The sequence below is a fragment of the Amphibalanus amphitrite genome, unplaced genomic scaffold (assembly GCF_019059575.1).
Source record: "Amphibalanus amphitrite isolate SeventyFive unplaced genomic scaffold, NRLGWU_Aamphi_draft 000166F_arrow, whole genome shotgun sequence".
Lineage (NCBI taxonomy): Eukaryota > Metazoa > Arthropoda > Thecostraca > Balanomorpha > Balanidae > Amphibalanus > Amphibalanus amphitrite.
In genome coordinates, this window is record NW_024881661.1 from 158,877 (window position 1) to 174,025 (window position 15,149).

The window sequence follows — 15,149 nt, forward strand, 5'->3', positions numbered from 1 at the left end:
GCAATTCTGACTCAAATTCTAGCACACCAGTGATTTAACCGAACACCCTCTGGTACACTTCACAAGGAGGATACTCATTCGACGAAAGATTCTCACCTCTCCGACCTGCGTTATATTTGATCAGAAGAAACCATCGTGATGGGATGTGGCCTCTGTTGTGACTCGAGTCGTGCACCACAATCGGTTTAAGTGCCGCCTTCTTTTTCAGGAAGGGACTAGGTACACCACACTGGCATCCTGTCCTGTGGAAACAGTGTTAAATCGTTAGCTTGGTCAAACCATGGATGAGATAACACTTATCTCATCCATGGTTAAACTAAGCTTAACCCTCGCCCGTATAGGGGGGGGGGGGTCGAACGGAACCCCCCCATGGTTTTTCGCCAATAACTCGCGTAAAAAGCGGTTGATCGCGACGAAACTTTCAGTACCCTCGCGTTAATCAATTTTACACCTACCCTAAAAATTTCATGACCTTGACCCCAATGACCTTTGACCTGTGACCTACTTTTCGAGACCATGTTTGGCCGGAATCGCGATTCGGCGTATGTCGGCTAGGGTGTTTCACTTTTCACTTTTTTCTCAGATTGTCTCTCCTCGATCGGATTCCCATTATTTCATCTTTTTAATAAAATTTGGTGGCAATTATTCGATTTTAAACTCGATTCTAAACGTCGCGATAATTCGCCAAAGTTTTCAATTTTTGTGCCGTTCGGCGTTGAAGTCACCCATGTTAGAGCAATTGCAAGTAGGGCACTAACACCAAGAAAATACGGCCGTGCAAGAGGTGGTATTAACCGGTATTTTATGACACTGTGAAGGTTGAATATGGTACCTGCGCTTCCATAAAAGTGTCGTCGCATATTCTGGTGCTCAGATTAACATACACAGACATAACTCATTATTCAGGACACGACAACTTAACAGTAAGCAAAACACTGGTACGTCAGTGACGGCAAAACATGTATTTCGGTACCGGGCCTCAACACCGTTTCTCATCGAACCCAGTCACAGGGTAGCCAGGGCTGCCTTTGTCATGTGTGGCACTGCACGCCTGTGCCTCTCCACAGCCTGCAGAAGCCACTGGAATTGGTCCTGCCCCTTCACATGCTGAGCGAATGTTTTCAGAAGAGCGATGCCCCTCTCCGCGGTGTCGTTCACGACTTTCACTGTTTTCACGAATTCCTTGCATAGGATGTACGCCTCGTGACCTTCCCACTCCCCAGGAGGCTTCGTCATCCACTCGTGGTCGACTCCCATCAGGTCAAACATCAGCCACGACGACGTGGTCACCAATACTGACAGGCTGGTGGACTCATCCAGTGCGACCGATGGTGTCTGATCAGGCGCCGCGGAGCACGAGTTTGCGAGCAGGTTGACACATATGGCCTCCTTCTCCTCTTCTGTGACACGGCTGCTAAAGAGGCTGAATACTACAACTGATGGCTGCAGATACCACAAATGGCGCCGCATCACAGCGACAGCAGCGTTCGCCACTGGTTGGTCCAACTGCCTATACCGCACCAGGCTACGGTACAGGTTGAGGTCGTTAGCGGGGGCGTCCTCTGCAACAGGGGCCGGCAGCCACGCGACGACATAGAAGAGGAGCAGAACATCTTGATGCTGTACAGTGTACAGCATCAAGTGTACAGCATCAAGATGTTCTTGTTCGCGGACCAGCTGGAGTACGATGAGCCAATGCAGGAGAAGGTGCAGCGGATGGCTCAGTTCCTGCTCCTCTTCTATGTCGTCGCGTGGCTGCCGGCCCCTGTTGCAGAGGACGCCCCCGCTAACGACCTCAACCTGTACCGTAGCCTGGTGCGGTATAGGCAGTTGGACCAACCAGTGGCGAACGCTGCTCTCGCTGTGATGCGGCGCCATTTGTGGTATCTGCAGCCATCAGTTGTAGTATTCAGCCTCTTTAGCAGCCGTGTCACAGAAGAAGAGAAGGAGGCCATAGCCCATATGTGTCAACCTGCTCGCAAACTCGTGCTCCGCGGCGCCTGATCAGACACCATCGGTCGCACTGGATGAGTCCACCAGCCTGTCAGAATTGGTGACCACGTCGTCGTGGCTGATGTTTGACCTGATGGGAGTCGACCACGAGTGGATGACGAAGCCTCCTGGGGAGTGGGAAGGTCACGAGGCGTACATCCTATGCAAGGAATTCGTGAAAACAAAGAAAGTCGTGAACGACACCGCGGAGAGGGGCATCGCTCTTCTGAAAACATTCGCTCAGCATGTGAAGGGGCAGGACCAATTCCAGTGGCTTCTGCAGGCTGTGGAGAGGCACAGGCGTGCAGTGCCACACATGACAAAGGCAGCCCTGGCTACCCTGTGACTGGGTTCGATGAGAAACGGTGTTGAGGCCCGGTACCGAAATACATGTTTTGCCGTCACTGACGTACCAGTGTTTTGCTTACTGTTAAGTTGTCGTGTCCTGAATAATGAGTTATGTCTGTGTATGTTAATCTGAGCACCAGAATATGCGACGACACTTTTATGGAAGCGCAGGTACCATATTCAACCTTCACAGTGTCATAAAATACCGGTTAATACCACCTCTTGCACGGCCGTATTTTCTTGGTGTTAGTGCCCTACTTGCAATTGCTCTAACATCGGTGACTTCAACGCCGAACGGCACAAAAATTGAAAACTTTGGCGAATTATCGCGACGTTTAGAATCGAGTTTAAAATCGAATAATTGCCACCAAATTTTATTAAGAAGATGAAATAATGGGAATCCGATCGAGGAGAGACAATCTGAGAAAAAAGTGATAAGTGAAACACCCTAAATTGTCGGCTCACATTAGCCGCGCGTTTGCAGTCTTTTCGTGGTTTCAAGCGTTCAAACATGTGATATGATGTTGCCACCATGCATTAGGGTGGGTGTCAAGGTCACCTGAAGGTCAGGTCAGGTCATTGACTTTGGTGACCTGACATCGGTTCACTTTTTCGAGTTTTACATGTTTCTAGGCCAGTTTTTGGAGCTGAATTCGAATTTAGCAACCATATGAACATTTACGGAGTAGTTTTGGTGCCTTCGTAACATGTTACGAAGCTGTCAGAGGCGGTTGACACCTACTAGGAATACCCGGCAGGACCCCTACTGGTTGACCTGACCTGACCTGACCCGACCTGGACTAAATGCATAAAGACATCATCTGTGATCAAAACTAACATGATATTCATTATCAGCGCCCCGAAAAACCCCACAGCAGCCACACTTGACGACTTTCTAACAGGTCCCGATTTTCCCGACTTTTGGGTCATTGACCTGACCTGTAAGGTCAACCAATGACCTAGGACCTTAAAATTAGGTATCATCGGCTTCCTTTCGTCACGGGCAACACGCTCGTTTTTTTCCGCGAAGCTCTAGCTCGATCAGGGGCGAAACGGCAAGGGACCTCCCCCCCTTAGGGGAAGCCGGGGGAAGCCCGGGCGCGGGGGAAGCCCGGCCACCCCGTTTCCGGCTAAATTATTCACAATAAAATGCTCAGCTGTTTGTCCTTTCAGCGTGGCAGCTAAGGTAACGCCAGTAAAAAAGTTAAGGCTAACAAAAATTGTATATTGTTAACCCTCGCACGACCAGGCCATTTCTCATAACACGAACGACCAGGGGGGGGGGTTGTTACGACCCCCCCCCCCTGGCGTTTCGAAACGGAAGGTCGTAGAGCTTAGCGGAAAAAACCAACGGATTGCTCTCAACGAGATCTCGCGATTGGTGGTATATTTTTTGGTCCTAGGTCAACATTTGACCTACTTATGACCGGTCAAAGGTCAAATTTTCCGAAAAAATCAAACTTTTTCAACTTTCCGCGGCGATTGCGGCAAAACGGTGGAAGATATCGACTTGAACCCTTCACTATCGTGTTCCTTGATCAATTCTCTATCGTTTGGTATGTATTTGGTTTCCCTAGCTCTAAAAATGGCGCGTTGGGAGCGCCGGAAGTCGGCAAGGTCACAGTCGGCGGCGGAAATTCGAAAAATCAAAATTTAAATTTTTGAAATCTGATTGTATTTTTGGATTTGGGAGGTCCATTTGCTCCCTATAGAAGCTAATATTGCTGCATATTCCCATTGAGGTGACAAGAATTAGCAAAATAGTGGTTCGGGCGCTTTTCAAAAATAGTACCGGACGCTGTTCCTCTTGTGACGTCATAGCTCCGTGACCTGACCTGACCCGGTCAATTTTCTTGCACCACACGATAGCCAATGCTTGCCCCAATATGCATGGGAAGTTTCATCATGATCCATCAAACAATGTGGGTATCACCGGCAGAAAACCTAGGGATTCGGCGCACACGTTTGGTAACTGTCGGCCGGAAGCTGTACCTCTTATGACGTCATAACTCCGTGACCTGACATGACCCGATCAATTTTTTTTCGGCAAAAGATGCGCAAAGGTTGCCCCAGAGGGTATTGAAAATTTCAGCCCGCTACGACAAGCCGTTTAGCGTGCACTTCGAAAAAACCTCAGGGGGGGGGGGTTGATACACCCCCCCCCCCCTAGGCGTTCTAGGGTTAAAGTTATAGAGCAAAATGCCGGTCTGAGCCGGTCCCGTAGCTCAGTTGGTAGAGCGTTGGACTCCGCGTGGTGAGAGCACGCGTTCCCGGTTACAACAGTCCGGGTTCGAAGCGCGACGGGCGCTTGACATTTATGGGCTTCCTGACAGGTATGGTTGCGGTTGGTGGCAGGCCGTAGCCAGGCGAAGTCAGTGTAGGGGACTGGCCGTGCGGGGCATTCCACGTCAAATCAAACACCGAAATCCGTCATCCCCTTCGATTTTTCTGAAAATTTGTAGGCAGACTGGGCATGGTTCAAAACTGAGTTACGTATAATATTTTCGAAATTTGATAAAGTATCGCTGAGATATAGGTCATCGAATATAGCCAAAAATGCCACACATCAATTTTTTAAATGTCTATAACTCTGGTTTCTTTTCTGGTATCAAAATGATATTAACAGGGTCTTGTAGGCAATTGATAAGGCTTTGATTCTTAATTATAAAATTAAATTGAAGTGACCTTGAAATGCATTTGACCTTGAATTAAAACAGAAAAATTTAAATAGCAAAAAACACGTCACCTTCGATTCGGGTAATTTTTACATATTATGTCCGTCACAATGTTCCTAACCATCTGTGAAAAAAATTGGAGTGGGCCATTCATAACTCTCGCGGCAAACGCCGTTTTCATGCATCAACATCACGCAACCGCGCGTGACCTTGAAAGACAGAGTCAAGACATGCTTGCTTGTGTACACTTTCTGAAATGAATGATTGCTGATTAGTGATATCCCAAACTCTGCGAGAATGGAAATACATAGTCATCGTAGTCAAGCATTCAAGTTCCATAGTAAAAGTGTCTCAGGCAAACGGGTATTTTGCGGTGAATTTTGAGCCGTGTGGAAATGCATCATGAAGCCAAAAATTCAACGAAAACATTATCACGCAACGATATCTTCACGTCTTTTTATCTTCACTATACGAAAGAATATACATTTTTGAGTATGTATGGGGAATTTCTAGTTAATCCAATAATCAATATGGCAGTTAGAGACCTGCTAAGAGTAACATGTCGCCGGCTGAGGCGGGATCGGCCGACGCGAGAAACGCAGCAATCACAATTTTGTGTTTACACGTTCATATTTCAATTGTTTACCAACCGATTTTCAAAATTCTTACACCATAAGATTGCCTGTTCATTTCTTAGTCTTCTCACAAAATTTGACGCGAATCGAACGTAATCAGCGGTAAGGAGCGCGATGTAAAGACGGAAACGTTCCGTTCCGTCCCGGCACAGTCTACAATTCAGGCGGCGGCTAGCGGTCGGCGCCGGCTGCCGAGTCGCCGCGTCGCCGCGGCGACAGGATGTTCACTTTACACCGCTATTACTAGACCAGTTGTGAACCGATTTTCTTCTTGCTTGCATGATGAGATGTGCAATTCAATTTTGGACAGGTAGCTATAATTGATTTCGCATTAATACTATGAGATATTGGCGAAAAACAGGAGGGGTGGGGCGAAATTCACTCTTCCCCCTCCACTGCGCGTGCTAACATACGTTTGCATATGTGCAATTTTCTTCAAAACTTATGAATGGCCCACTCTAATTTTTTCACAGGTTGTTAAGAATATGGTAGGCAATAAAATATATGAAAATTAGCCAAATCGAAGGTGACGTGTTTTTTGCTATTTCAATTTTTGTGCTTAAGAACAGAGTTAAGCAAATTTCAAGGTCATATATTTAAGTAGGTGCAATTCTTAACAAATGCTTAAGAAATTACCTAAACAGTAAGGTTTATTTCATTCAAATCAAACAAGTACAACCAAAGTTATGGTCGTTCAAATATATAAAGATGCAACATTTTGTAAAAATTCGATGCCCTATATTTAGAAGACCTGTGGTCAGAATGTGCAAAAAACATCAATGTAATGTTCGGGGCGACACAGGAACTCGCTCACAAATTTATAATGAAATCGCTGATGGTAAGGTGCAAAACAGCCGATTTTTGTTCGATTTGACGTGGAATGCCCCGTGCGCGGCTATGTGCGCACGTTAAACTTTGGACTCTAAATTGTGCCATAGAACTGGGATTGCGCGATCGGAGGGTAGAGGGCAGGGTCACCGCAACAAGCCTCGCTTAGCGGTGGCTCTGTCCTTGTGAATCCTTCCCATCATAAGGTTCGGACTAAATTTATAAAAAATTGATATTTTAAGGGGTTTTAGCTAAAAAGTGAGATATGTTGCACCGTTAACCCGCGCCCCGTAGGGCTACCGGCGGACCCTACCACCCGTAGGGAGGGGGGGGGGGTGGGGGCCGTTTCGGCCCCCCCTGATATCTCGGAAATTTACCGGCCGATTTTCAAAATTCAAACGGCGTTCGATAGCCCCACCGGGGAACTACCTTGTGACCAAATTTCATTGATCTAGGTCAAACCGATGACGTCACAGGTCAGGTCAAAGGTCAGATTTTCACCGTTCACAGGCATTTCAAGAAATGTGTTGTGAAATCGAGTAAATTGGTAAGTTATTGAAAACCATCGATGGTACATTGTTCGTCCAACACATACTTCGCTATCTGAGGTCACTGATACCAGGTCAGGTCACAGAGGTCAGGTCACTGGGGGTAACAATGTGAAAGTGTCGTGTGATACATGTTTTATGGTCCATTTTACATGACAAATGCGATTATGTGGGTCAGGCAGCCTTTGGGGTCAGTTTAGATTATATTCCGGTGAAGGTCAGGTCAAGGTCAGGTCAAGGTCAGGTCAAATTAGGTCAAATTTCAAAGTTGATATTTTTGCATAAAATGGGTATCCATTCGATGCAGCTCGTCACGGGGAGTCCAATGGTGGTCTTTGTTTTGCCCAACGTGGTCTAAAAATGCCAAAAAATTGAGTTTGAAAATTTGACGTCATCATTTTTGAACAGTTTTTTCGCTATAACTTGGCCAAAAAAGGAGATATCGATCTGAAATTTGGTATGTAGATAGAAGACGGTAGGAACTATCATATATATTCCGTTTTTTTTTCGAAACTCAAATTGTTTTTTTGATTTTTTGGCTAATATATTCAAAAAACTGCATTTTTATTTTTGGGGGTCAATACTAAACAAAATTCAAAAATCCGAGATAGCAGTTTTGTAGCCCTGTCAATTTTACACCTTTTTTGTCTGATCATTTTTCTGTATCTTTAAAGCTGTAGGCCTGACAGCTCTTCTCGCGAAGGTCTTTTGGTCTTTTGAAAATGGCAAAACATGACGTCATTCTGACGTCATTTGTGGCCAACCTATCATGGCCTCTGGAAAAATTTTTGGTCATAATGTGTAAAATTGATGCCCGGAGGGGTCCTGAAAGTTTGGTGGCGATATCTCCAGCCGTTTAGGAGACATCGACGGAAAAGGACAGGGGGGCCGTTTCGGCCCCCCTACGGGGCGCGGGTTAATTTTATAACATACCGTCCTAATATTTATACGAATGTTATGTAAGGACCGTTTAACCCTCGCACGACCAGGCCATTTCTCATAACACGAACGACCAGGGGGGGGTTGTTACGACCCCCCCTGGCGTTTCGAAACGGAAGGTCGTAGAGCTTAGCGGAAAAAACCAACGGATTGCTCTCAACGAGATCTCGCGATTGGTGGTATATTTTTTGGTCCTAGGTCAACATTTGACCTACTTATGACCGGTCAAAGGTCAAATTTTCCGAAAAAATCAAACTTTTTCAACTTTCCGCGGCGATTGCGGCAAAACGGTGGAAGATATCGACTTGAACCCTTCACTATCGTGTTCCTTGATCAATTCTCTATCGTTTGGTATGTATTTGGCTTCCCTAGCTCTAAAAATGGCGCGTTGGGAGCGCCGGAAGTCGGCAAGGTCACAGTCGGCGGCAGAAATTCGAAAAATCAAAATTTAAATTTTTGAAATCTGATTGTATTTTTGGATTTGGGAGGTCCATTTGCTCCCTATAGAAGCTAATATTGCTGCATATTCCCATTGAGGTGACAAGAATTAGCAAAATAGTGGTTCGGGCGCTTTTCAAAAATAGTACCGGACGCTGTTCCTCTTGTGACGTCATAGCTCCGTGACCTGACCTGACCCGGTCAATTTTCTTGCACCACACGATAGCCAATGCTTGCCCCAACATGCATGGGAAGTTTCATCATGATCCATCAAACAATGTGGGTATCACCGGCAGAAAACCTAGGGATTCGGCGCACACGTTTGGTAACTGTCGGCCGGAGGCTGTACCTCTTATGACGTCATAACTCCGTGACCTGACATGACCCAATCAATTTTTTTTCGGCAAAAGATGCGCAAAGGTTGCCCCAGAGGGTATTGAAAATTTCAGCCCGCTACGACAAGCCGTTTAGCGTGCACTTCGAAAAAACCTCAGGGGGGGGGGGTTGATACAACCCCCCCCCCCCTAGGCGTTCTAGGGTTAACCCGGCCGGGCCCGGGGGGTAATCCCAACCACCGCAGCCCGGAAACAAAAGCGATACCAAACGAAAGGTCCTTACGAGACGATTCTAATGCACCTAAAATTGTTTATCTCAGGTCAATGTTCAAGGTCAGAGGTCAAGGTCAAAGGCAAAAACCGCCACATGTGTAGTGATCTCAAAGTAAGCCTTCTAGAGGACGGCAGGCTGCATCAAACCGGCAAAATTGGGTTTCAAGCGAAAGAAGAGTATCTGAGGATTCTGAAAATGTGCTCCAAGTGAAAGGTCAAGGTCAAGGTCACGCTCTAAATTGACCTCAAACTTGGCACTTTTTCGCACATCTTGCGTGCTAACTTCCAAAATGTTTTGAAATGTTTTGAGGCTTATCAGTTCCCTATTTGTGGTTCATCTTACGATACAAGGCTGCTCAAAGGTCAAGGTCACAGAAGAGTATCCCTGCTAGAGGCTATTTCACTGATTCAAGTTAGTAATAATAAATAAGACAATTTTGCACACCGGAAGCTCTAAATGAAGGCTTAGAGGAAAATAGATGCCAGATTTGTGATCAGCGGGTTCAAATCCGTCATAAGCGACCTTTCATGTGTCAAGGTCAGCCAGAGGTCATTCGAGGTCACATGAGGTCAACATAAAACTTGACCTTTTCCGAAACAAAATATATATCATTCGACGCGGCTTGACAAGGCGAATGCGATGGTACCACTGCCGTAGCTCTAGGACCATTTTTGTAGAAGTTATTTGCGAAAAACTAAAACCACATTTCGGGATTGTTGACCTGACCTCTGACCTCAGGTCACCAAAACCATTTTTTTATTTTTCTCTAGGTCAAACGCTACACAACCGTGCTCGTAATTTGTCTGTATCTCTAAAACTCTATTTTTAGCAGCTATTTGAAGTTTGCGTCTGTGACGCCGAAGTTTGCCGTGCAGGGGTCTAGAAAAATGGACCTTGTGATGTCATCCAGGGGGCTAGGTCCAAATTTTTTACTTCAGAAGATGTCAAGTTGATGGGAGAAAAGGTACTGAAAGTTTCGCCTTCTTATCCCTAAGCGTTTGGGAGCTATCGCAAATATTCGCCAGGGGGGAGGCGAAAAACGCCCCCCCGGGCCCGCGAGGGTTAAGTGTTTGTAGTAAGGGGTGACGAGGAAGGCTGGCTTAACCCGCGCCCCGCTGGACTATTCAGCCATACGCGCCCTGCTGGGGGGGGGGGGCAGATTCTGCCCCCCCCCCTGTCTAACTTCCGAACCGATGGTCGTAGAAAGACGGGGAAAACGGCAATCGAAAGCTCTCAACAAGGCGGATCTTAAGAGCCCAAAATTTTTTGCTTAAGTAGGTCAGAGGTCAGGTCAAGGTCAGTCAAGGGTACAAAATGCAAGTTTCTACAGTATCGGCCTTGCACCGTAGTTGCCGAAGAATGGACTGAGACTGATTGCCCAAAACGTGTTCTTAGACTACCAAGACAATATTCGTTGCATACAATGTCATTCAAAGCTCAAGGTCAAGGTCAGGTCAGGTCAGGTCAGGTCACCAAAAACAAAATATAGAAAAGGGCATGTGCGAAACATGTTATATGGTTCATTTTACTCATAGAATTCAATAGGCACACTCAATAAGTGATATGGACCACCTCTGGATGAATTTCAGGTCGAGGTCAGGTCAAGGTCAGGTCAAGTGAGGTCAAATTTTGAAGTTGGTTGTGAAGGCCCAAAAAGGTGTCTATCTGATGCAGTTTTTCACGGCGAATCGAATGGTGCTATTTTTGTTTCCGTACGAGGTCTAGAACTTCCAAAAAAATCATTTTTCAAAAAATTTGTGTGTCGTGACGTCATACAATTTTGAATAACTCCCACATTTTTGAACCGATTCTTCTGAAAATTGGTATGTAGATGCACATTGACCACTTCTCTGACATATATTCCGGTTTTTTCGATACACTCAAAATTTTGGATTTTATAACTATTTTCCCCAAAAAATCAGTTTTTTTGAAAAAAAATTGGGCCAAAATCCAAAATTTTCAAAAAACCGAGATAGCCATTTGATAGACAACGTGGAATCACGTATAACCTTTTTTGTTACGTCTTGATTCCTGTAAAAATGAAGATGTTAGCGGCGTTTGAAATTTTGCCGTTTTTGAGGCGAAAATGGCGAACATGACGTCACTAAAACGTCAATTTCTCAAAAAAATTCCGACGGATTTCGTTCAAATTTTCAGGGAACGTGTCAAATTGATGTATGATAAGGTACTGAAAGTTTGACGTCGCTGGCGTATCGCGTTTAGAAGTTATTGGCGAAAAACGGGAGGGGGGGCAGATTCTGCCCCCCCCCCAGCGGGGCGCGGGTTAACCCTCGCCGGACCTATAGGTTTTCTACATACGCGCCGGCCGAGGGGGGGGGCGGGTACGACCCCCCCCCCCCTCGCCGTTTCGCCCCTGGTGGAGCTAGCGCGTCGCGGAAAAAACGAGCGGGTGCGCCGACCGCCGTTACAAGACGCAGAGATTGGTACCCGATTTTAAGGTCCTAGGTCAATCGGTGACCTCTGAGGTCAGGTCAAGTGACCCAGGGTACGATTCAGTTTTTGGTGAATAACTTCGCAAAAAACGGCCGCAGAGCCGCGATTTTGGCAGCATCGTGTTCGCCTCGCTCAGGCGCGTCGAATGATATACTTTTGTTCGGGTCAGGTCAACTTGGGGTGTTGACCTCAGGTCAAGGTCAGGTCAGCACCCCCCGGGTCACGAAGTTGGTCGAAAGAGGTCATGTCGCATATCATTCGATTCGGCAGGTCTTCTTGAGTCCATTGGTGGCTTTCCCGACTCGCTAGCTCAATTTGATCAAGAGTTATTGACGAAAAACTAATATGACCTTGATGACGTCATAAATGACGTCACACAAGGTCAACATTGCAAAAGTGACGCATCTTACCTTGCAAGGAGTGCATCAAATCACGATTCTGTGTGCTTGAGATAGTTGGAGATCGATTTCGGCGCCAGAATAGCAGTTTTCATTTTTTCCCCATTGACTTATAATGGTGAGGTCACGAAAATGACTTGACCTCATATGACCTTAAGGAAAAATCCGAGACACACAAGTTGTGAGACTCATAATGGATACTAGATCCTGCAAGTTTCATTTCCCTGTGACATCTCCTCTGGCAGTGAGGGCGTTGCGAAGTTGCGACATCTCAAGACCGTGCAGAGGTTCACTTATGACGTCATAGGTCAGTGTGACCTGACCTGACCAAAAAATGCGGTTGATGTCAAAAGATCTGGCTTGAATCAAAGGTCAAGTATGACAAGTTTCAGCTCTCTATCGCCAGCGTGTTCGGAGCTATCGCGAAAAAAAACCTATGGGGGGGGGGGCACCCACCCCCCCTCGGCCGGCGTGGGTTAAGTATGACATTTTTCGAACATCGCTGTTCTAAAATAAAAATTAGCTCATTGGGGTAACCCCGGGCGATTGGCCAAGCTTACCCCTAACCGAGAGCAATGCCACTAAACCACTGTTTTCTATGAGATAACATGACAACATGATAACATAATAACATGAGATGTAGGTAGGTACTGAATAGGTTTGGTTTACACCTAGATCAAAGATAAATTTCAAAAATAAACATGTTATCATAGACAAAGCCTCTTCGGCCTGTCGCTCTATTCCAGTGCCTATAAATATCAGGTATGGATGAAGGGCGATTGCTTGCCTGATTTTTACTGTAAAATATGGGAGATATCCGCTCCATTTTAACGGTTTTTAGTTACCCTCCATCAGATTATATCAATAAGTGATTAAGTTTATGTTTGTATACTACAGGAACAGTCATGTCACTTGAGGTCAACTACATAGGGTCAAACTACGTTTTTGCAGATAACGCGACAGACAATGAAGCTAGAGCTTCAAAAATGGTGTCGTTGTGTTCTTCTTCATCAGTCGAGTCGAATGATATGCAATATGATGCATTTATGTAAATAAAAAAATTAATTTTAAGGAATTTTGAAATACACATTTTTTTGTCAATTTTGCATCACGATTTTCATCGACCTATACTGTATATGTGGTAGACGCTAGCTAAAATACCAGTAGTGACATAAACTCTAAGATGTCCAGGGCTAATCAGTACCTAAACCCGCGACCGCCTGGAGGGGGGGTCGGAAGCGACCCACCCCCCCTCCGTTTTTCTTGAATAACTCATGAACCGCTTACGCTATTAACTTGAAACTTGACATACCTTTTACCCCATCAATTTGACGTCTCCTGTGTAATTTTTAAGGTTTTTTTTTTAATTTTTGAGATATATTGATTTTAGTGATGTAACTACATGGCGTTTTCAGTCAAAAAGTGGTAAATGTTTAAAAAATCGCCAAAAATCAAGGTTTAAAGCAAACTGCAAATTAGGGACATGAATAGACGCAGCTCAACGGGTTCTTCAAAATGGCTATCTCGGATTTTCCATAAAATGCGTTTTTTACCCCTAAAAATTCAAAAAACTATATTTCTTGGAAAACAGCTAATAAAATCCAACATTTTGAGAATTTCCAAAAAAAAACGGAATATATGTTATAGAGCTCTATTAGAACATTAGATGTCCCAAATTTCAACTTTCTACCTTGATTTTTGACCCCCAAAGTGTAAAGAATAGCTCCAACATGCATAGGGCATGGTGACGTCATAAGCATATTCGTGAATTAGAGGCACTTATAAACATCGCATGTGAAAACAAATGGCACCACTAGATTCCTGGGACAAAGCTCGTCTAGAAAAGTGCATTTTATGTCAAAAATAAAAAGTTGAAAAATTGACCTTTTTTTAGCCCTCGTTTAGTTATGTATGGTAGGTATAAATGATTTTTTATGCTTTCAATGCACATTTATCACCAGCACAGTGACTTGGGGTCACATATAACCATTACCATCATATTCGGCGTGAAAAATAAGCCATAAAACATGTGTCGCACGCCCATGTAGCAGAAAGTGAAAACCGTGACCTTTCGTGACCTGACCTGACCTTGACACGTACTTAGTATGACCCCTATACGCACATGGTACCTTCACTAGGCCTTTGAGGTCATTTTTGGTGAGTTTCGAGCAGCAGCTATCGATTCCGCTGTCCGTAAGCCTAATCATGCAAAACCCCAGAATTTGACCTTTGACCTGACCTTGACCCGAAAGTTGACCTCAATCTTAAAATCTTAAGAGTGCTTTGGGAAGGTCTCGTAGAGACCTTTCGAACACCGCCTCGCGGGGCTCGATACGACCATTGGTTCTCGAGATAACAGGGGGGGTCGGATCCGACCCCCCCCCCCCCCAGGCTGTCGTGGGTACGGAAATAGCCCAGGCGGTGCCGGGTTAATATTTCACTTTCCGTCAATATTTGGAAGACACATAATGGTTTCACCAACTCGATATAAAGCGCTGGGGAGGTGGCCGGCGCTACCCCTATGCCGGGCTTACCCCAGAAAAATTAACACTTTTTTAAAACTCGATTTTCTCAACCTTGTACTATTTCCACGAAACCGATTTTTTGGGAAAACACGGCCAATTAACTTATCTACATAGCTAACAGGATATCAACATTTAATACAGCACGTATGGTATGTAATAAAAATGAAAAAGAGATTACTATGCCGGGCTTCCCCTATACGTTCGCGGCTGGAAAAACACCAATACGGGCGAGGGTTAACCCGCGCGGGGCTGGGGTCTCCAGCCGAACGCGCGGGGCTGGGGGGGGGGTAAATTTTACCCCCCCACCCTATTATCTCCCGAACTAATGGTCCGATTTGGAAAATTCAAACGCCAATCGAAAGATCTCATCACGAACAACTAAAAACATGTACTTAATTTAAAGTTTGAGGTCAAGGTCAAGGTCAGGTCAAGGGTACAAATTGCAAGTTCCTACAGTATCGGCCTTGCGACGTAATTGCCGAAGAATGGAGTCATGGACTAAGACTGATTGCCCAAAACGTGTTCTTAGGCTACCAAGACAATATTCGTTGCATACAATATCATTCAGAGGTCAAGGTCAAGGTCAGGTCAGGTCAGGTCAGGTCACCAAAAACAAAATATAGAAAAGGGCATGTGCGACACATGTTTTATGGGTCATTTTACTCATAGAATTCAATAGGCACACTCAATAAGTGATATGGGCCACCTCTGGATGAATTTCAGGTCGAGGTCAGGTCAAGGTCAGGTCAAGTGAGGTCAA

The 15,149-nt window shown here is 45.4% G+C and overlaps 1 protein-coding gene across 1 annotated transcript in view; it reads right to left on the reverse strand.

Annotated features, from left to right (window-relative positions):
* LOC122383525 overlaps nucleotides 1–15,149 on the reverse strand; it is a 55,267-nt gene that overhangs the window by 15,708 nt on the left and 24,410 nt on the right. Inside the window, exon 14 of the mRNA XM_043370033.1 lies at nucleotides 97–242. Within this exon, the coding sequence (XP_043225968.1) occupies nucleotides 97–242 (146 nt within the window). The remainder of the gene's footprint in view (nucleotides 1–96; nucleotides 243–15,149) is intronic.